The following is a 20,958-nucleotide window of genomic DNA, read 5'->3' on the forward strand; positions in this document are numbered from 1 at the left end:
CCTAAATCCGGCACGGATTAGGTCCCGAGAATTCCGGACTACGTACCTGTACATAAACCGAGACAGCAAAATTTAGCAGCCAATTCAGCTGTCAATAACCTCAAAATTAAGCATGATACCATACCCACCCTGATGTCCAGAGGTGTACACATTTGCAGGAGTCATCTGATAACAAATTGCTAACTTTAAATCCTTAAGCTCTGTCCCAGATGTGTCAGCTGACTAAGCACAGGCCAGGAACTGAGCCTGGGATCTTTAAATTTGTACATTATAGTAGAACACTAGATATTTCCTTTATCTGCAAAACCATTTTTTAAATAACTGGAAATAAATGATGACATAATTCTAAACTTAATGGCTTAATAATACTCAAACTTAAAGCATAAGCTTTGATAAGCTTTGACTGTATTACAAATCACTTTGCAAAGCATTTTTTTAATATATGAATAACACTTGCTATTAATGCTCCCATAACACATGGCAGTTGAATAAAAAACTGTGATTGATACTGTCCATGTAAAATAATTTACTGGGGAAGGGGAATAGAGTGGGGAAGATTTTTTCTCACACAACTTTAATAAAACTTGTTAAGTTACCATGAACATAGCACAAGTCAGTAAACGCTACATTACGTTTTTCTGAATTTAATAAATATAGCAAAATAAATAAAAGAGAGCTCAACCAAAGGCTCAGCAAGTTTATCCAATAAGTAGTTGAGCCATATAGACAGAAAAGTTCCAGATTTGATACCCAGTCTATGCTGAATTAGCTGCAACCAACCAGTGTGGCATCAGAGGTGCTACAAGTTGTCCAATACCCTGGGTTAAAGAGGAGAACATTGATCAGGGTTTTGTGTGTGTGGATATCAGGCAAGAAGAAAAGGCTTGCTGTGTTGTGCCTTGTAGCCTACCAACCTTCCAACACTGATACCTGAAAACTTGGATGAGCTATTGGAGAGTGACAAGTATCAGTAGAATCATACCCGAGCAGAAAGTTAATGCCTTCAGAACAGGAGGGTATCCAAGAAGCTACCAAGAAAAAAAAGCAACAGCAGTAAACATTCTTCAATTCTGCTACGAAAACTACAAATAAAAATTGGTACAACTTCAATAGGCAAAGAGCAACTTCATGTTCAAGTACTAAATCATGGATAATGAACTGGAAGGCCGAAACCATTGTCTTCAGCCCACATCATAAATTCCGTACACCTGTCACTGATTCCATCTTCCTCCCTGGTCACCGTCTCAGGTTTAACCAGACTGTCTTTGTTACCTCCAGAATTGACAATTCCAATGCTCTCTTGGCCGGCCTCCATTCCTCCATCTCAGTAAACTTCAGCTCATTCAAAATTCTGCTGCCTATATCCTATCCGGCACCAAGTCCCACTCAACATTAACGTTGTCTTTGGTGGCTTATATTAGTTACCTGACCATTCATGCCTCAAAATAAAAATTCTCACCCCCCTGTTTCAATCCCTTCATGGCCTCACCCCATCCTATCTCTGTAACCTCTAGCCCGATAACACTCCCAGAATTCTGCATTCCTCTGGTCTCTTGTGCATTCCACTTCCGCTTCCCACCCCCAGCCACCCCGCCTTCATCATTGGTGACTGTGTCTTCAACAGTCTAGGCCCTGGAATTGTTTCCCTAAATCTTTGTCTCTCCACTGCTCTCCCCTCCTTTAAGGCCCTTCTTAAAACTCACCTCTTTGACCAAGTATTTGATCACCTTTTCTAATATCTCTTTTTAGCTTGGTGTTCATTTCAGTCTGATTATATTTCTGTGAAGTGTCGGATATTTTTCTACAATAAAGGCACAATATAAATGCAAGTTGTTAAATGTCTGGCAATTTGCATGGAGCATTGGGTGTACCAAGTGTGCTTGCTGTTGATAATGGTTACCCAAAATAGAAAGAGCTTCATGTCCCAACAATAACATTTTTCACATTGAGCACAATTAATTTTTTTTAAAGACCCAGTTGGATAGGGGTGGGGGTCAAAGGGAGAAGAGAAAAGATGAGGAGGAAAATCAAATTTCCATGACAACTCAGTTCAGATCACACTTCAGTACTATCCATGGCCTACCCACCACAATGTAGCACTAACAGTGCACTTGTACATATCAAAGGTCACCTAATCTGATGAATTCCAGGGTATGCCACTGGGAGGACCCAATACGAGGAGGGAAAAAAGTCATAAAAATAAACACTCAGAAAAAAATAGGTTACCTGAATCGGTTAGCACGTGCAGCAGTACGCCATGGCACATACCCCTCTGCACCTGGTGGCAGTGGTTCTGGGATAAAATTTGAAGAAACAGGAGCACTCTTCTTACCATTCTCTGTAAATTTCCTTGTACCTAGACCAGCAGAACAAACATTTACTATTAATCCAATCACTGAGTTTTATTGGCATGCCTAACAAAAATCTATCAGTAGGGAAACGATAGATTCAGCGATCCTGTGCTCCCAATGGGTTGGTAAACGCAAAGGGAACACAGATCAGAGATCGACCTAGAACATTGTGCCCCGATTCTGGGACCACAAGATCACTGTGTTTGGTCTTATACTCTGACTCTATTCCAAAAGAGGAAACAAGGAATAATTTTATTAACCTAGAGGAAGATTTAATCTGTGCGTAGACGTCGTGAAACCTTAAACCCATTTCCTGTAAATGTGTTTACCGTTTTGTTCCCCTGCACCTTCCGCCTTGTGTCTCAGTACGCATGAAATATAGAAGCACCACATAATTTTGATATGGATTATTTTCCATGACTTAAATATTTCCCTCCATTAATCTTTCACTAATATATAGTTTTAACTAAAAGAAACATGAAATTCATAAAATGATTAATTTTTTTATTTGTTCATGGGATGCAGGCGTCGATGGAGAGGCCAGCAATTATTGCCCATCTCTATTTACCCTCAAGAAGTTGGTGGTGTTGTGCATGTATAATGCAAGTATATTCTCTGTACACTCAATGTACAGTTACATAAAACTACTGGATGTACCTTCACACTGTATACACTATGCTTGTACCACCAGAGGGTGCAACTGGTGGAGACCTCGGGGTCAACTGTACACAACAGGTAACCAGGTATAAAAGGGAGCTCAGCATGCTGTACCCTCACTCAGGAGCTGTAATAAATGGACTAAGGTCACCACAGTTCAAGTACAATACCTTGCCTCGTGGAGTCATTACTAGAGCGCTTCCAGACACAATGGGCCCAAGTTTCTGCCCTCTGGAAAAACGGCGCCAGCTTTCTGGAATAAAAAGGGCGCCGAAAACTTACCTTGTGATTCTCCGGTCTTCTCAGGACGTCTTCGTGCTCGGCATGGCACAGCACAAGGGGTCGGGAGCGGAGCCAGGTCCCGGCGCTGAAAACAGTGCCAGGACCTCTGCACATGCGCGCTAGAGTGCGCAGCAGCTCCAAGCCCACGAGGCTGCGTGGGAGGGGCCCAACCCTAGCCCTGGCCGAATGGTCTCACCGGACGAAGATCGGGACTCAGGCCTCCCTCCCGTTCAGCTCCCTCCCCCCCCGTTCAGCCCCCACCCCCCCCCCCCCACTCTCCCTCCCCGTCGTCAGTGGGGCCTGCCCGCCCGGTATCTTGCTGGAGACGGGCCCCGCCCGAAGTGTCGGCAGCCCATTCAGCCTCTCCCCCCCTCCCTCTCCCCGCATCCTTCTCTCTCTCTCTCCTCCTCCTCCCCCCCCACCCCCCACTCTCTCTCTCTCTCTCTCTCTCTCCCTCCCCTCCCTCACCCCGTCGGCGGCCCGGCCTGTTCAGCCTCTCTCCCCTCCCCTCTCCTCTCCTCCGTCCTCTCTCTCCCCATCCCTCGCTGTCAGAAACACAGACACTGACAGAGACAGAGACAGAGACAGAGACTGACAGAGACAGAGAGAGAGACAGACACACACTGGGGGAGTCCCGTCCCAGCACACTGTTGGAGGGCTCCCGGTGCTGCAGTAGGCGGGTAGAAACTTCATTTATTATTGATTGATTGATTTCATAGTTGATTTATTGATTTATTTATCATTTATTATTGATGATGGCTCTTTATTTGTAAAAGTGAAGTGTTTAATGTTTGTAAACCCCGCTTCCCCCCCATCTCTCGTTCCCGACGCCTGATTTATAAGTGTGGCAAGGTTTTTCTGAGCGCACAAAAATCTACACTTACTCCATTCTAAGTTAGTTTGGAGTAAGTTTTCGCTGCCTAAACTTGCAAAACAGGCATAAGTGGCTGGACATGCCCCCTTTTGAAAAAAAAAAATCTGTTCTAAAATGAAACTATTCTAACTCACTAGAACTGGAGCAAATTAAATGCTGAAAATTGCAATTTCTAAGATGCTCCATTCTAAACTACTTGCTCCAAAAAAATAGGAGCAAATCAGGCCGAAACTTGAGCCCAATAGGTGGTTAGTTGCTTTCTTGAACCGATCTACTCTGAGGTGAAGGCACTGCCCCACGGTGCAGTTAGGGAGGGAGTTCCAGAGTTTTGAGCCAACGAGGATGAAGGAACGGCGATTTCCTTCCCAAAAGGACATTCTGGTAGTTTCATGGTCATCATTACTGATACTAGCTTTTATTTCAGATTTATTTAATTAACTGATTTAAAATTCCCCAGCTGCCGTGGTGGGATTTGAACTCACATCTCTGGATCATTAGTCCAGGCCTCTGGATTACTAGTCCAGTAACATAGCCACTATGCTACCAGACCCAATTCATAGTAAATTATTTAAGATTAATGCTAGTTCGTAAAATTTATTGCATTAATAAACGCAATTTAAATTCATGAACTGGATTATACTGGACAAATCTTTTGTTGCTGAAATACTTCAATGCAGGAAAAATAATTTCTTGTCTGTGCTAAGCAATACTCTCTTGACCTTGAGCTGGATTTTCCGGTCTTCTGCGCTCCATTTTTCATCCCGGAGAGCAGGGGCAATGGCAGCAGTGAGGACTTCTCGGCAGGCAATCAGCCTCCAGTGCCCTGCAGCGATCTTCGGGTCCGGTCGTGTGACGGCGCGGAGCAGCACCACCTGGAAGTGTTGCACCCGGTGTACAACGCCCCTGGTTGCGACACTGGCGCGAGTTTGAGCTCCTGCCTGACCCGTCCGCTTGGAACCGTGCCCCGCAATGACCGCCTGGGAAATCAGGGCGGTCCAACCATCCCGTCGGCGAAGAAGTGAGTAATGGGCTCCTAAGGTAAGTGTTACTGTTTCTTCTTTTAATTTTTTTCATGATTTATGTTGTGGTGGCATGGGCAATGTTTTAGAAATGTTGTGTTTTTTTCTCCCTCCCCTAGACGTCTCTCTGAGCACTCCCGGGCCAGCTCTTTTGCTCGGGAGTTTCCCATCCTTGCGCGGAGAGAGGTATACAACACCTCTCTTGGCGCTGCACCCTCGGACGCAAGGCCCAGAAGTCCAAACTTACCTCCCGAGGCGCAAACTACTCCCGGCCGCTAATTTTTCCGCCTCACCGCCATTATCTAAAAACATAAAAGCCTAAAATCCAGCCCCTTGTGCTAAAATAAAACACTGTCCTTATCTTAGGGCACATTTATGCTGTAAATTTAGTGATGATGCGAAGCCATTTCCACTTCAAACGAAGGCTAAACTAACTATATAAATCTGGACTCTGGTATGAAGCTTGCTGGAGGGAGTCATCTCAAACAGTTTCAGTCTGACACCACATGAAGTGTAAATCCAGAGTGGTGAAAAAAAGTGTACAAAGTACTCAGTGGATCCCTCTGAATACTTTACAAACCTACCTGGCCATAGATTAAATATTCAGAGAGCAGGGTTCTCTGGGTACACATTCTGTGGACATTTAAATTTCCAACTTTTGGGAGACCATTCTGCACATGAATGTATTGAAGTTTATTCAGAGTTATCTTTTCATCCAGGCAGGAGACAAACAAATATAATTCAATTTCAGAACAGTAGCTGCAGTAGCAAATAATAGAATCTCTGACCAAGATAAATGAGGGAATATTCTCTGAACCACTTTGCGACTGTTATGACAGAGTGAGTTCACAGTAGGTCTACCTAAGATACTTTGCTGTACTGCAGTCGGGACACTGCTGTCCCAATGAGGGAGGGAAATTCACAACTAAAATCCTAAGTTTTACCAAACAAAAAGGATTGTACAACAGGTAAATATTGTAATATTGTATTCAACTACAATGCAATCAACAGTATTTGTTTAAAAATACTGCTATTGCAACAATTATCACCAAAGGTTATTTTCTTACCACTACGCTTCCATATAACTGCAGCATTAAAAGAAACCAACAAAATAATGTCAGTAATATTATGCAGCATTAGCTTACAGCCATTCATACACAAAGAAAAATACAGGATGTGCAAATGGCTGAATATATGTGACAAGATGTGGAACTGAATCATCAATTTAGCGTGCATGTTGATAATCTACAAGTAAACACTGGACTTTCCAAACAGACCAATAACTTCAGTTCATAGAGTTCTAATAAGTTGTACGTCCACAATTTCAGAAATTGTTATTTAAAAAATGTTAAAAAACTTGCTGAAGAAAGAGGTTTTGAAAAGTCTATGAAAGACAGAGAGGGATTGAGAGATGGGGCTGGATTTTCAGGTTTGCGACCGGGTTTTTGCCTGGGCAAATCGGAAAACCGACTTTTTTTGGCGCTAAACGAGTTGCACAACATTTTGCGCCCGGGCGGAACTTGGGCTAGTAGCTTGGCTAAAGCTTAGCGTCCACCCGATGTTTTCACCATTTGGATGACGTCAATCGGCGTGCTCCACCATTCAATAAGATCATGGCAGATCATTCACCTCAGTACCCCTTTCCTGCTTTCTCTCCATACCCCTTGATTCCTTTAGCCGTAAGGGCCATATCCAACTCCCTCTTGAATATATCCAATGAACTGGCATCAACAACTCTCTGCGGCAGTGAATTCCACAGGTTAACAACTCTCTGTGAGGAAGTTTCTCCTCATCTCAATCCTAAATGGCTTACCCCCTATCCTTAGACTATGTCCCCTGGTTCTGGACTTCCCCAACATTGGGAACATTCTAACCTGTCCCGTCCCGTCAGAAGTTCATATGTTTCTATGAGATCCCCTCTCATCCTTCTAAACTCCAGTGAATACAGGCCCAGTCGATCCAGTCTCTCCTCATATGCCAGTCCTGCCATCCCGGGAATCAGTCTGGTGAACCTTCGCTGCATTCTCTCAATAGCAAGAACGTCCTTCCTCAGAGTAGGAGACCAAAACTGAACACAATATTCCAGGTGAGGTCTCAGCAAGGCCCTGTATAACTGTAGTAAGACCTCCCTGCTCCTATACCCAAATCCCCAAGCTATGAAGGCCAACATACCATTTGCCTTCTTCACTGCCTGCTGTACCTGCATGCCAACTTTCAATGATTGATGTACCATGACACCCAGGTCTCGTTGCACCTCCCCTTTTCCTAATCTGCCGCCATTCAGATAATATTCTGCCTTCGTGTTTTTGCCACCAAAGTGGATAACCTCACATTTATCTACATTATACTGCATCTCCCCTGCATTTGCCCACTCACCTAACCTGTACAAGTCACCCTGCAGCCTCTGAGCGTCCTCCTCACAGTTCACACCGCCACCCAGCTTAGTGTCATCTGCAAACTTGGAGATATTACACTCAATTCCTTTATCTAAATCATTAATATATATTGTATATAGCTGGGGTCCCAGCACTGAGCCTTGCGGCACCCCACTAGTCACTGCCTGCCATTCTGAAAAGGACCCGTTTATCCTGACTCTCTGCTTCCTGTCTGCCAACCACGTCAGTACATTACCCCAAATACCATGTGCTTTAATTTTGCACACCAATTTCTTGTGAGAGACCTTGTCAAAAACCTTTTGAAAGTCCAAATACACTCATCCCTTCTGGTTCTCCCTTGTCCACTCTACTAGTTACATCCTCAAAAAATGCTCGAAGATTTGTCAAGCATGATTTGCCTTTCATAAATCCATGCTGACTTGGACCGATCCCGCCACTGCTTTCCAAATGCGCTGCTATTTCATCTTTAATAATTGATTCCAACATTTCCCCCACTATTGATGTCAGACTAACAGGTCTATAATTAGCTGTTTTCTCTCTCCCTCCTTTTTGAAAAAGTGGTGTTACATTAGCTATCCTCCAGTCCATAGGAACTGACCCAGATTCAATAGACTGTTGGAAAATGATCACCAATGCATCCACTATTTCTAGGGCCACTTCCTTAAGTACTCTAGGATGCAGACTATCAGGCCCCAGGGATTTATCGGCCTTCAATCGCATCAATTTCCCGCCAAATAAGGATTTCCTTCAGTTCCGCCTTCTCACTAGACCCTCGGTCCCCTAGTATTTCCGGAAGGTTATTTGTGTCTTCCTTCGTGAAGACAGAACCAAAGTATTTGTTCAACTAGTCTGCCATTTCTTTGTTCCCCATTATAAATTCACCTGAATCTGACTGCAAGAGACCTACGTTTGTCTTCACTAATCTTTTTCTCTTCACATATCTGTAGAAGCTTTGGCAGTCAGTTTTTAATGTTCCTGGCAAGCTTCCTCTCATACTCTATGTCCCCCTTCCTAGTTAAACTCTTTGTCCTCTTCTGCTGAATTCTGATTTGACATTGAATTCATCCACTCTAATTCATCCTCCTTCTCAGTCCTTCCTGTTTATTTCTCAATCCTTCCATCTCATTTGTTAAGGAGATACACTGTTTGTCCCATTGTTCACCAAAGTCCCAAATGCTCTATTGTCCTCGCTGCATCGTTATCAGCAACTTTTGTGGGCACATTTTTTTGAAACCTAAATGCGCACAAACAAGTTTAAGAGCCCAAAATGCCACATAGACTTTTTTGGCGCAGTTGTAGAGATATGTCCGATTTTTTAGTGACCCGACTGTGCCAAAAAACAAGTCCCAAGTTTCGCCGGCATAACCCTTCATTTTGGAGCGGCGTAGACTGAAATCTCACTATTATGAATCCAGGAGCTTATGAACGATATGTAGAGAAATGTTGCGCAAACTTTATCAATTCTCCTTCCAGATGCAACACTCAAAAGTTATGAATTCAAAATCAGGGTTCTGTGAACAACATCTCCAGTCCTTCAAGAGTTTTTGTAACTGCAGTTATTAGCATTTATAGATTTTTTTTCCACCTGTACAATGCCAGTGCTGCTGCAATCCCGGGCCAAAAGGCCCCACCCTCCGCTGCTCCAATCCCGGGTCGAAAGGACGACCACCTCCCCCGCACCCCCCGCCTCCCCCACTGCAATCCCAGGCTGATAGGCTCCCCCTCCCCACCGGTGCTACTGCAATCCTCGGACAAAGGACCCCTGGCGCCAAGTCTTCAGCAAGTGTCTTCGCTGTGCCGATTTTCTTAAGTGTAGCTAAGGTTTTTCAGAACGGTGCACTGCGCCATTTTTGAAAAAAATCCTACTTGGCCAAACTCACTTAAATGGCCAGAAATGGAGCACTCGGCAGGTTCCGCCCACAGTGACATCAAAAAATCGGGAACTAAAAAAAAAAAAATCGGATGCAAGAACTTGAGAATGGCGGCAAAAATTCAGCCCAAAGGACACGCCATGAGATGCTCCGTCCCAGCAAAATCTAGGCCAAGGTGAAGCCACCAAATGTAGTTTGTGGGCAAGTGACAGAGTGGCGCAGTATCCATTCTCTTATTGGATGGCTAAAAGTGGATGTACTGCCACAGGAGTTGCATAGAATCATAGAAATTTACAGCATGGAAGGAGGCCATTTTGGCCCATCGTGTCCACGCCTGCCGACCAAGAGCTATCCAGGCTAATCCCACTGGTCTGTAGCCCTGTAGGTTACGTCCACATTGTAGTATCTTTTAAATGTGTTGAGGGTTTCTGCCTCACCACAGGCACCTCTGGGTAAAGAAATTTCCCCTCATATCTCCTCTAAATTTCCCCCCCGCAATTACTTTAAATCTATAGTCCCTAGTTGTTGACCCCTCTGCCAAGGGAAACAGGTCTTTCCCATCCATTCTATCCAGGCCCCTCATAATTTTATACACCTCAATCAGGTCTCCCCTTAGCCTCCTCTGTTCCAAAGAAAACAGAACCATCTCCAGTCCACACAACATTCTTGTAAATCTGCTGTGCACCCTTTCCAGTGCAATCACATCTTTTCTGTAATATGGTGATCAGAACTGCACACAGTACTCCAGCTGCGGCCTAACCAGTGTTCTATACAGTTCAAGCATAATCTCCTTGCTCTTGTCTTTCATGCCTCGACTAATAAAGGCAGGTATTCCATATGCCTTATTAACCAGCTAATCTACCAGGGATCTGTGGGCCTGCACTCCAAGGTCCCTTTGTTCCTCTACCCTTTTCAGTGTCGTACCATTTAATGTGTATTCCCTTGCCTTGTTAGACCTTCCCAAATGCATCACCTCACACTTATCCGGATTGAATTCCATTTGCCACTGTTCTGCCCACCTGACCAGTACATCAATATCTTCCTGCAGCTTTTTTCTTCATTATCAACCACACAGCTTATTTTAGTGTCATCTGCAAACTTCTTAATCATACCCCCAACATTTAAGTCCAAGTCATTGATATATACCATAAAAAGCAATGGACTCAGCACGGAGCCCTGCAGAACCCCACTGGATACAGCCTTCCAGTCACAAAAAGTGCATGGTTTGGCACTCCAGGCAGAGTCTTCTGGGCATTTCTCCAGAAGACAGCAGCATGCCTGTCAGAAAGTTGCTGCCAGGCTCAATGCTTTGAATAATGCATGGATTCCATCTACAATCCTTGGCCGTTGTGCTGATGTCTCCTTTCTACATATTGATGGGCTAACCAAACTAGTAGCAATGCAGTGGAGGAGGATTTCTGGAGTATATTAGGGATGGTTTTCTAGACCAATATGTCGAGGAACCAACTAGAGGGCTGGCCATCCTAGACTGGGTGATGTGTAATGAGAAAGGACTAATTAGCAATCTTGTTGTGTGAGGCCCCTTGGGGAAGAGTGACCATAACATGGTAGAATTCTTTATTAAGATGGAGAATGACACAGTTAATTCAGAGACGAGGGTCCTGAATTTAAGGAAAGGTAACTTTGATGGTGATAGAGTATGCAAACAGGCTCATTTAGACAGACTGTGAAAATTCACAGACCCCCAAGTCAAGGTTGCTACATGTAGTTCGGCATGTTGCATTAACTCATCAATCAACTTGACATTTTCGGACCTTGGGTAGCGAGCCAATTAAAACGTTAAAAGACTTTCAATTGAGCCAATAAGGTCAAAGAAGGCGAGATCTTTTCTGTAAATTAATCCAGGTATAAAATACAGCCATTTTGACCATGTGTCTCAGTAAGAACAAAGACCTGGCTTGAAGCCAAGCAGTTTGTTGCTCTCTGCCAAGATTAAAAAGTTAAAACTACAATCGGAGTTCGTATTTCATTGGAAATTAAGCGATCTAACAGATGGTATGAGATGTGAATTGACTAGAATAGACTGGCGAGTGATACTTAAAGGGTTGACGGCTAGGCAATGGCAAACATTCAAAGTTCACATGGATGAACTTCAACAATTTTACATCCCTGTCTGGAGTAAAAATAAAACGGGGAAGGTGGCTCAACCGTGGCTAACAAGGGAAATTAAGGATAGTGTTAAATCCAAGGAAGAGGCATATAAACTGGCCAGAAAAAGCAGCAAACCTTCGGACTGGGAGAATTTTATAATACAGCAGAGGAGGACAAAGGGTTTAATTAGGAGGGGGAAAATAGAGTATGAGAGGAAGCTTGCTGGGAACATAAAAACTGACTGCAAAAGCTTCGATAGATATGTGAAGAGAAAAAGATTAGTGAAGACAAATGTAGGTCCCTTGCAGTCAGATTCAGGTGAATTTATAATGGGGACAAAGAAATGGCAGACCAATTGAACAAATACTTTGGTTCTGTCTTCACGAAGGAGATGGGATTGGGATTGAAGGCCGATAAATCCCCGGGACCTGATAGTCTGCATCCCAGAGTACTTAAGAAAGTAGACCTGGAAATAGTGGATGCATTGGTGATCATTTTCCAACAGTCTATCGATTCTGGATCAGTTCCTATGGACTGGGGGGTAGCTAATGTAAAACCACTTTTTAAGAAAGGAGGAAGAGAGAAAACGGGTAATTATAGACCGGTTAGCCTGACATCAGTAGTGGGGAAAATGTTGGAATTAAGGATGAAATAGCAACGCATTTGGAAAGCAGTGACGGGATCGGTCCAAGTCAGCATGGATTTATGAAAGGGAAATCCTGCTTGACAAATCTTCAAGCATTTTTTGAGGATGTAACTGGTGGAGTGGACAAGGGAGAACCAGTGTTGTATTTGGACTTTCAAAAGGCTTTTGACAAGGTCCAACACAAGAGATTAGTGTGCAAAATTAAAGTACATGGTATTGGGGGTAATGTACTGACGTGGTTGGCAGACAGGAAGCAGAGAGTCGGGATAAACGGGTCCTTTTCAGAGTAGCAGGCAATGACTAGTGGGGTGCCGCAAGGTTCAGTGCTGCTACCCCAGCTATTTACAATATACATTAATGATTTAGATGAAAGAATTGAGTGTAATATATCCAAGTTTGCAGATGACACAAAGCTGGGTGGCGGTGTGAGCTGTGAGGAGGACGCTAAAAGGCTGCAGGGTGACTTGGACAGGTTAGGTGAGTGGGCAAACGCATAGCAGATGCAGTATAATGGAGATAAATGTGAGGTTATCCACTTTGGAGGCAAAAACACGAAGGCAGAATATTATCTGAATGGCGGCCTATTAGAAAAAATGGAGGTGCAACAAGACCTGGGTGTCATGGTACATCAGTCATTGAAAGTTAGCATGCAGGTACAGCAGGCAGTGAAGAAGGCAAATGGTATGTTGGCCTTTATAGCTAGAGGATTTGAGTATAGAGTGGGGAGGTCTTACTGCAGTTGTACAGGACCTTAGTGAGGCCTCACCTGGAATATTGTGTTCAGTTTTGGTCTTCTAACCTTAGGAAGGACATTCTTGCTGTTGAGGGAGTGCAGCGAAGGTTCACCAGACTGATTCCCGGGATGGCAGGACTGACATGAGGAGACACTGGATCGACTGGGCTTGTATTCATTGTAGTTTGGAAGGATTAGAGGGGATCTCATAGATACATATAAAATTCTGACGGGACTGGACAGGTTAAATGTCGAAGGATTGTTCCCGATGTTGGGAAAGTTCAGAACCAGGGGACATAGTCGAAGGACAAGGGGTAGGCCATTTAGGACGGAGATGGGGAGAAACTTCTTCACTCAAGAGAGTTGTTAACCTGTGGAATTCCCTACCGCAGAGAGTTGTTGAATATATCCAATGAACTGGCATCAAGAGGGAGCTAGATATGGCCTTTACGGTTAAAGGGATCAAGGGGTATGGAGAGAAAGCAGGAAAGGGGTACTGAGGTGAATGATCAGCCATGATCTTATTGAATGATGGTGCAGGCTCGAAGGGCCGAATGACCTACTCCTGCACCGATTTTCTGTTTCGATTGGGAAAGTGATGAACATTTCCCTTGCAAATAAGGCCTCTGTTATTTATTTGATGTTTCTGTTGATCGGCATTTGGCATGTGCTGTCAGTGGTGGCTTGGAAGAATCTAGTGCCATAGAAGTTTAATGCAGCAGTGACTTTCAAATCCATGGGAAATGACTCTGTTGGAAAACTTGTAAATTGCTCTTCAGGAGATAGTACAGCTATGAGGCATTGAAGACAGACCTCTGATGCGTGTCTAGGTAGGACTATCTGGGCAAACAAATGTGGGTTTCTCGGTAAGGACAGTTGGGTACATGAAATATAGTTGTAGCTACCTTTCTTGTGACATCATTATAGCACCTAAAATATGTCCTTTTTTGCCTACTTTGCTCACTGCAAGTGAAATAGAAGCTGTTGTAACAAATGGAGCTGGCAAATAAAAATCAGGCCTAAACTGCAACAGAAATGAATACATAAAATCTTCTAAATCTGGTGTGGCAGTAATTTATATACACTGATGAGTGCTCCAGAACGAGCCACGCCTCTAGCCAAGCTGTTCCAGTACAGCTGCAACACTGGCATCTACCCGACAAAGTGGAAAAACTGTCCAGGTATGTCCTGTCCACAAAAAGCAGGACAAATCCAATCCGCCCATCAGTCTACTCTCAAACATGAGCAAAATGATGGAAGGTGTCGTCGACAGTGCCATCAAGCGGCATTTACTCACCAACAACCTTCTCACTGATGCTCAGTTTGGGTTCAGTTCAGTTCGGCTCCAGACCTCATTATAGCCTTGGTCCAAACATGGACAACAAAGCTGAATTCCACAGGTGAGGTGAGAGTGACTGCCCTTGACACCAAGGCAGCATTGGACCGAATGTGCCATCAAGGAGCCCGAGTAAAATTAAAGTCAATGGGAATCAGAGGGAAAACTCTCCACTGGCTGGAGTCATACCTAGCACAAAGGAAGATGGCTGTGGTTGTTGGAGGTCAATCATCTTCGCCCGAGGACATCATTGCAGGAGGTCCTTCGGGCAGTGTCCCAGGCCCAACCATCTCCAGCTGCTTCATTAATGACCTTCCCTCCATCAGAAGGTCAGAAATGGGGATGTTTGCTGATTATTGCAGTGTTCAGTTCCATTTGCAACTCCTCAGATAGTGAAGTAGTCCAGGGCCGCATGCAGCAAGACCTGGACGACATTCAGGCTTGGGCTGATAAGTGGCAAGTAACATTAGCACCACACAAGTGCCAGGCAATGACTTTCTCCAACAAGCGAGAGCCTAATCTTGACATTCAACGGCATTACCATCGCCGAAGCCTCATAGACCAGAAACTTAACTGCACCAGCCACATAAATACTGCTCCAATGAAAAGCAAATGCTCATACAGACCTGATGGACCAAATGGTGCTGAACTTTCTCAATTCTATTAAACTTGCAGAAATACAATTTTTTTTAATGAAATAGAGCATTCCTTGAAACACAAATGATGAAAAGGGGAGGTGCAAAGAGACCTGGGTGTCATGGTACATCAGTCATTGAAGGTTGGCATGCAGGTACAGCAGGCGATTAAGAAAGCAAATGGCATGTTGGCCTTCATAGCAAGGGGATTTGAGTACAGGGGCAGGGAGGTGTTGCTACAGTTGTACAGGGCATTGGTGAGGCCACACCTGGAGTATTGTGTACAGTTTTGGTCTCCTAACTTGAGGAAGGACATTCTTGCTATTGAGGGAGTGCAGCGAAGGTTCACCAGACTGATTTCCGGGATGGCGGGACTGACCTATCAAGAAAGACTGGATCAACTGGGCTTGTATTCACTGGAGTTCAGAAGAATGAGAGGGGACCTCATAGAAACATTTAAAATTCTGACGGGGTTAGACAGGTTAGATGCAGGAAGAATGTTCCCAATGTTGGGGAAGTCCAGAACCAGAGGTCACAGTCTAAGGATAAGGGGTAAGCCATTTAGGACCGAGATGCGGAGGAACTTCTTCACCCAGAGAGTGGTGAACCTGTGGAATTCTCTACCACAGAAAGTTGTTGAGGCCAATTCACTAAATATATTCAAAAAGGAGTTAGATGAGGTCCTTACTACTAGGGGATCAAGGGGTATGGCGAGAAAGCAGGAATGGGGTACTGAAGTTGAATGTTCAGCCATGAACTCATTGAATGGCGGTGCAGGCTAGAAGGGCCGAATGGCCTACTCCTGCACCTATTTTCTATGTTTCTATGTTTCTATGAAGCGGTTTTAGTTTGGTATTGTAAGCTTGGACTTAACAACTTCATCATCCAACAACAATGCGCTCACATTATGAATATGTTATTATTCAACATTGACAATAAAAATCCATCTGGGAAAATACTCTCCATCTTTGTATTAATTCGAAAATAAGCATCGTTACCTATACGAATAGTAGCTTTTCCTTTCAAACCATGTCCCAGCATTATAGTTTTTCTTCTTTGCTTTTGTTTAGCAGGATCTCGAGAGGATGTTAGTGTTAGCCATTTGTACTTGAGGTTTAAAAGGGAAAGACAAAAATAATGTTAAATGGTGACAAAAGTAAACGCTATATACTGATTATAGTTTCATGATACACTGTTGGAACAAGCTATATTACTGATTTATTTTTTTAAAAGCCAATTGTATAAAGAGAGTACTTCCAGTACCAAGTCCTGCTCATTCATTACCCTTATCCTTGTTGACCTACGTTGGCTCTCGGTCCCCCTATTCCCCCAATCTAAAATTCTCATCCATGTGTTTAAATCCCTTCACTGCCTTACACTTCCCTATCTCTAACACCCTCCAGCTCTACAATTCCCCCCAAACTCTCTGTTCCTCTGACTGACCTTTTCTCATTCCCCCGTCCTTTCACCTCACCTTTGGTGACCATGCCTTCAGCTGTCGAGGTCCCAGACTCTGGAATTCTCTCCCTAAACCCTTCTAATTCCCACTCCTCCGTTAATGCCCGATTTAAAATCCACCTCTTTAACCAAGCTTCTGATCGCCTCTCCAATCATATCCTTCTTTGTCCTGGCATCCATTTTTATCTATTTATGCCTCTGCAAAGCACCGTGGGATATTTTCCTACATTAAAGACACTGTATAAATGCAAGCGTTGTTTCAGAAAAAAACTTTCTAGAATCTGTGGAATTTTGGAAGATGACAACCAATGCATCCACGATCCATAGCCACCTCTTTTAAAACCCTAGGATGTAGGCCATCAGGTCCATCTTTCACCATTGCTGCAGAGCCTTTACGCTATCAAAACAAAATCTTCCACTTTGGGCACCCAAAAAGAGGAACTTGTTCCATTTCCCAGTACTAGCATCCCTCATAAAAATAAACTTCCATTTATAAAAGTCCCTAGGCACTTCACACAAGAGTGAAACATATTCAGAGCATAAATGAGAGTTCGAGGTGACCAAAGGCATGGTTTAAAATATAGCTTTGAGGAAGACATTTAAGGGCAGGGCGAAAGGAAATGAGGCAGAGGTCTAGGCAGGGAGTTCCAGAGATAAGGGCCAAGATAGGTGAAGGCTCTGCAGCAATGGTGAAAGATGGACCTGATGGCCTACATCCTAGGGTTTTAAAAGAGGTGGCTATAGATAGTGGATGCATTGGTGGTCCTCTTTCAAAATTCCACAGGTTCTAGAAAGGTTCCCATGGATTGGAAGGTCGCAAAGGTAACCCTGCTATTTAAGAAAGGAGGGAGAGAGAAAACGGGGAACTACAGACCAGTTAGCCTGGCATCAGTTGTAGGGAAGATGCGAGAATCTAATATTAAGGACGAGGTAATAGGGCACTTGGAAAAGAATAATAAGGAGTGGGCAGTCAACACGGATTTATGAAAGGGAAATCATGTTTGATCAATCTGTTCGAGTGTTTTGAGGTTGTAACTAGTGGAATTGATATGGGGAAACTATTGGATGTGGTGTATTTGGATATTTAGAAGGCATTCGATAAGGTGCCACACAGGAGGTTATTAAACAAAATTAAGGTTCATGGAATTGGGGTAATATACGAGCATCGATTAAGGACTGGTTAACGGACAGAAAACAGAGAGTAGGAATAAACGGGTCATTTTCGGATTGGCAGGCTGTAACTAGCGGGGTACCGCAAGGATCGGTGCTTGGGCCCCAGCTATTCACAATACATACCAATGATTTGGATGACGGGACCAAACGTAATATATCCAAGTTTGCTGATGATACAAAACGAGCCGGGAATGTAAGTTGTGAGGAGGATGCAAAGAGGCTTCAAGGGGATATAGACAGGCTAAGTGAGTGGGCAAGAACATGGCAAATAAAATATAATCAGGAGAAATGTGAAGTTATCCACTTTGGTAGGAAAAATAAAAAAGCAGAGTACTTTTTTAAAAATGGTGAGAGATTGGGAAGTGTTGGTGTTCATAGGGACCTGGCTGTCCTTGTATACATAGAAATCTACAGCGCAGAAGGAGGCCATTTAGGCCCATCGCGTCCACGCCGGCCAACAAAGAACTACACGGCCCTCAGTCAGCAACCCTGAAGGTTATATATAAACCTATGAACAATGAACAATGGCGATAAGGTAAAGAACACCCGGCCCAACCAGTCCGCCACACACAACTGCGACATCCCTTGCACAAAAACATTCTGCACTCCACCCCAACCAGAGCCATGTGATACGAATCACAAAGTTAACATGCAGGTATAGCATAAATTAAGAAAGCAAGTAGTATATTGGCCTTTATTACAAGAGAATTTGAGTATAAGAGTAAAGACGTCTTAATGAAAGAAAGACTTGCATTTATATAGCGCCTTTCACGACCACTGGACGTCTCAAATCGCTTTACAGCCAATTAACTGCAATTATATAGGGCCCTGGTGAGACCACACCTGGAGTAGTGTGCACAGTTTTGGTCTCCTTACCTAAGGAAGGATATACTTGCCATTGAGGGAGTGTAACGAAGGTTCATCAGACCGTTTGCTGGGATGGGGGGATTGGCCTATGAGGAGAAATTGAATAGACTAGGTCTATATTTCTAGAGTTTAGAAGAATGAGAGGTGATCTCATTGAAACATACAAAATTCTTACATGGCTTCACAGGGTAGATGCAGGGAGGATGTTTCCCCTGGCTGGCGAGTCTAGAACCAGGGGTCACAGTCTCAGAATGAGGGATCAGCCATTTAGGATTGAGATGAGAGAAACTTCTTCTTTCAGAGGGTGGTGAATTGTCTACCCCAGAGGGCTGTGGATGCTCAGTCGTTGAGTATATTCAAGACAGAGATCGATAAATTTCGGGATATCAAGGGAATCAAGGGATCTGGGGATAGTGCAGGCAAGTGTTGAGGTCGAAGATCAGCCATGATCTCATTGACTTGTGCAGCAGGCTCAAGGGGCCAAATAGCCGACTCCTGCTCTTACTTCTTATGCTCTTATGGAGGGAGGGATGCATAAGAGGTCGGATATTAAATAAAAAAGGACCAAAGGTAGAAGAGGTCATAGAGGTACGGTGGGGTAAGGCAATGAAGGATTTAAAAAAAAAGATAACTATGTCCACTAGATATTTTAAAAATCTTGCAAATGGCTTGCACTAGCTATATTCATTAACCTTACTTCCTGCGTCATAATTTTTGAAAACCTGTATCCGAATATTAAAAGTGGAAAAAGCATATTTAAACATATTAAGTCATAATAGGAAAATCCTATCTGAACAGAACATGTCACTGAAAAATGTTCATATGAATTATTCCTCTTAGAAACTGACATTTATAATGTTCAAAATAAAATTTTAAGCAAAACAAAAAATGAATAACATGGTTAAATTTAGTCATGAAATTGTTTTGATTCTTTTAATACCATCATTAAAACTTTTAATGAAGGCCTCAGCCTTGCAAAAAATCATTTGTTTGGACTTGATATTTATGCCCAAAGCAGTGGCACCATGAGGTGAAGGCAGATCTGGAGGCTGAGCAAGTGAATGTGCACAATTTCCTAGAATTTATCAATAGCATTTAAACTAGCCCATTGGGAAGAATGCTTCTTAATCCCTAACAAAATGTGATTGATTTCAAAATAATTTGGAAAAAATATCTAGAGGACGAATTTCAAAAGCTTTATTCAAGTAAAATTTATGTGGAATGTTTTAAAAACAGGCTGTATGTCAGATTATACTGATTACACATTTGTTTCAGCTGTTGCTGCTTTCCACTTACAAGTACTCTCGAAACTTCAGAATGCATATTAAACAGGCAGAGAGAGAGGGGGAAACAAAGAGAAAGAGAGATAGAAATAGAGGGGTGAGAGAGAGGAGAAAGATTGCACACACCCCTCCTCATTCTCAAGTGAATTCTTTTAAAGAGTTGAATTTAAAAAAAACAGAAAGCTTCTTCTGTTGATATGTATTTCTAAATGCCCATTCTTTTATTTAATTCTCAGACATTCATCATTGAATCATAGAATGGTTACAGCACAGGAGGCCATTCCGCCTGTCAAGCTCATGCCGGCTTTCTGCAAGAGCACTTCAGCTAGTTCCACTCCCCCACTCCCCGTAGCCCTGCAATTTTTTTTTCATTCAGGTATATATCCAATTTCCTTTTGAAAGCCTTTTTGAAAGATTGAGTTTGCCTCCACGGTTTCCAAGTTGTCAGACTGCTTGACCGACATCCAGTTCTGGATGCGCAGAAATTTTCTCCAACTAAATATTGGGAATACTGAAGCAATTGTTTTCGGTCCCCACCACAAACTCCGCTCCCTAGCTACTGATTCCATCCCTCTCCCCAATATCTTTGAGGCTGAACCACACTTTTTGCAAACTTAGGGCTAGACTTTCCTATGAGCCTCTCAACGCCCAATTGCCCGTTCAGAAAAACTGCTAACATTTGGTAAGTAACGCTGACGAGAATTTCCACTTTTATGTTAAAACTAATTGCCCGGCGAGAAAATGGGTATTGCACCTTTATTCTCGGCAGCTAAGGGGAAATTAAGTAAAACAGGCATTTTTAAAAAAAATTTAGTCTGAGGCTGCGGTTGGGCCGAGGGAGGGAGGAAAACTTTTTAAAAAAAACTTTCAATAAAAAAAAATAAATACGTAAAAAACATTCCCAAGACACTTTTACACCTAATCGGCGTTTTAAAATTTAAAAAAAAAGAATCTTTAACTTACCTTTCTTTGCAGAGTACTCACCTACCGCCCTGTTTAAGCAGCTGTTGCAGGGTGGTTCACTTGGCAATCTGGACGGGCTTCCTTTGAGGACAATTTCCGCCCTGGCGATTTTCTCAGCGTTGCACATTGGCGGTTTGGTACCAGCAAGTGTTTTCAGATTTGGGCGAAACCACTAAAAAAACGAAGGGGGAAACTTTCGCCGGGCAGAAAAACAGCTGACGACAATCGCCGAGAACCCGCCAAAAATTATAGGAAAGTCTAGCCCTTAGTGTTATATTTGACCTTGAAATGAGCTTCGCACC

General features: G+C 43.3%; 1 protein-coding gene across 2 annotated transcripts in view; it reads right to left on the minus strand.

Annotated features, from left to right (window-relative positions):
- The window catches only part of cep78 (centrosomal protein 78), a 126,369-nt gene that overhangs the window by 29,756 nt on the left and 75,655 nt on the right, over positions 1-20,958 (minus strand). For both annotated transcript variants that reach the window (XM_070882609.1, XM_070882600.1), the window contains exons 9-10: positions 15,911-16,019; positions 2,227-2,356 (exon numbers count right to left, since the gene is read on the minus strand). In XM_070882609.1, the coding sequence (XP_070738710.1) occupies positions 2,227-2,356; positions 15,911-16,019 (239 nt within the window). The remainder of the gene's footprint in view (positions 1-2,226; positions 2,357-15,910; positions 16,020-20,958) is intronic.

Source organism: Pristiophorus japonicus, chromosome 1 (genome assembly GCF_044704955.1).
Source record: "Pristiophorus japonicus isolate sPriJap1 chromosome 1, sPriJap1.hap1, whole genome shotgun sequence".
Lineage (NCBI taxonomy): Eukaryota > Metazoa > Chordata > Chondrichthyes > Pristiophoridae > Pristiophorus > Pristiophorus japonicus.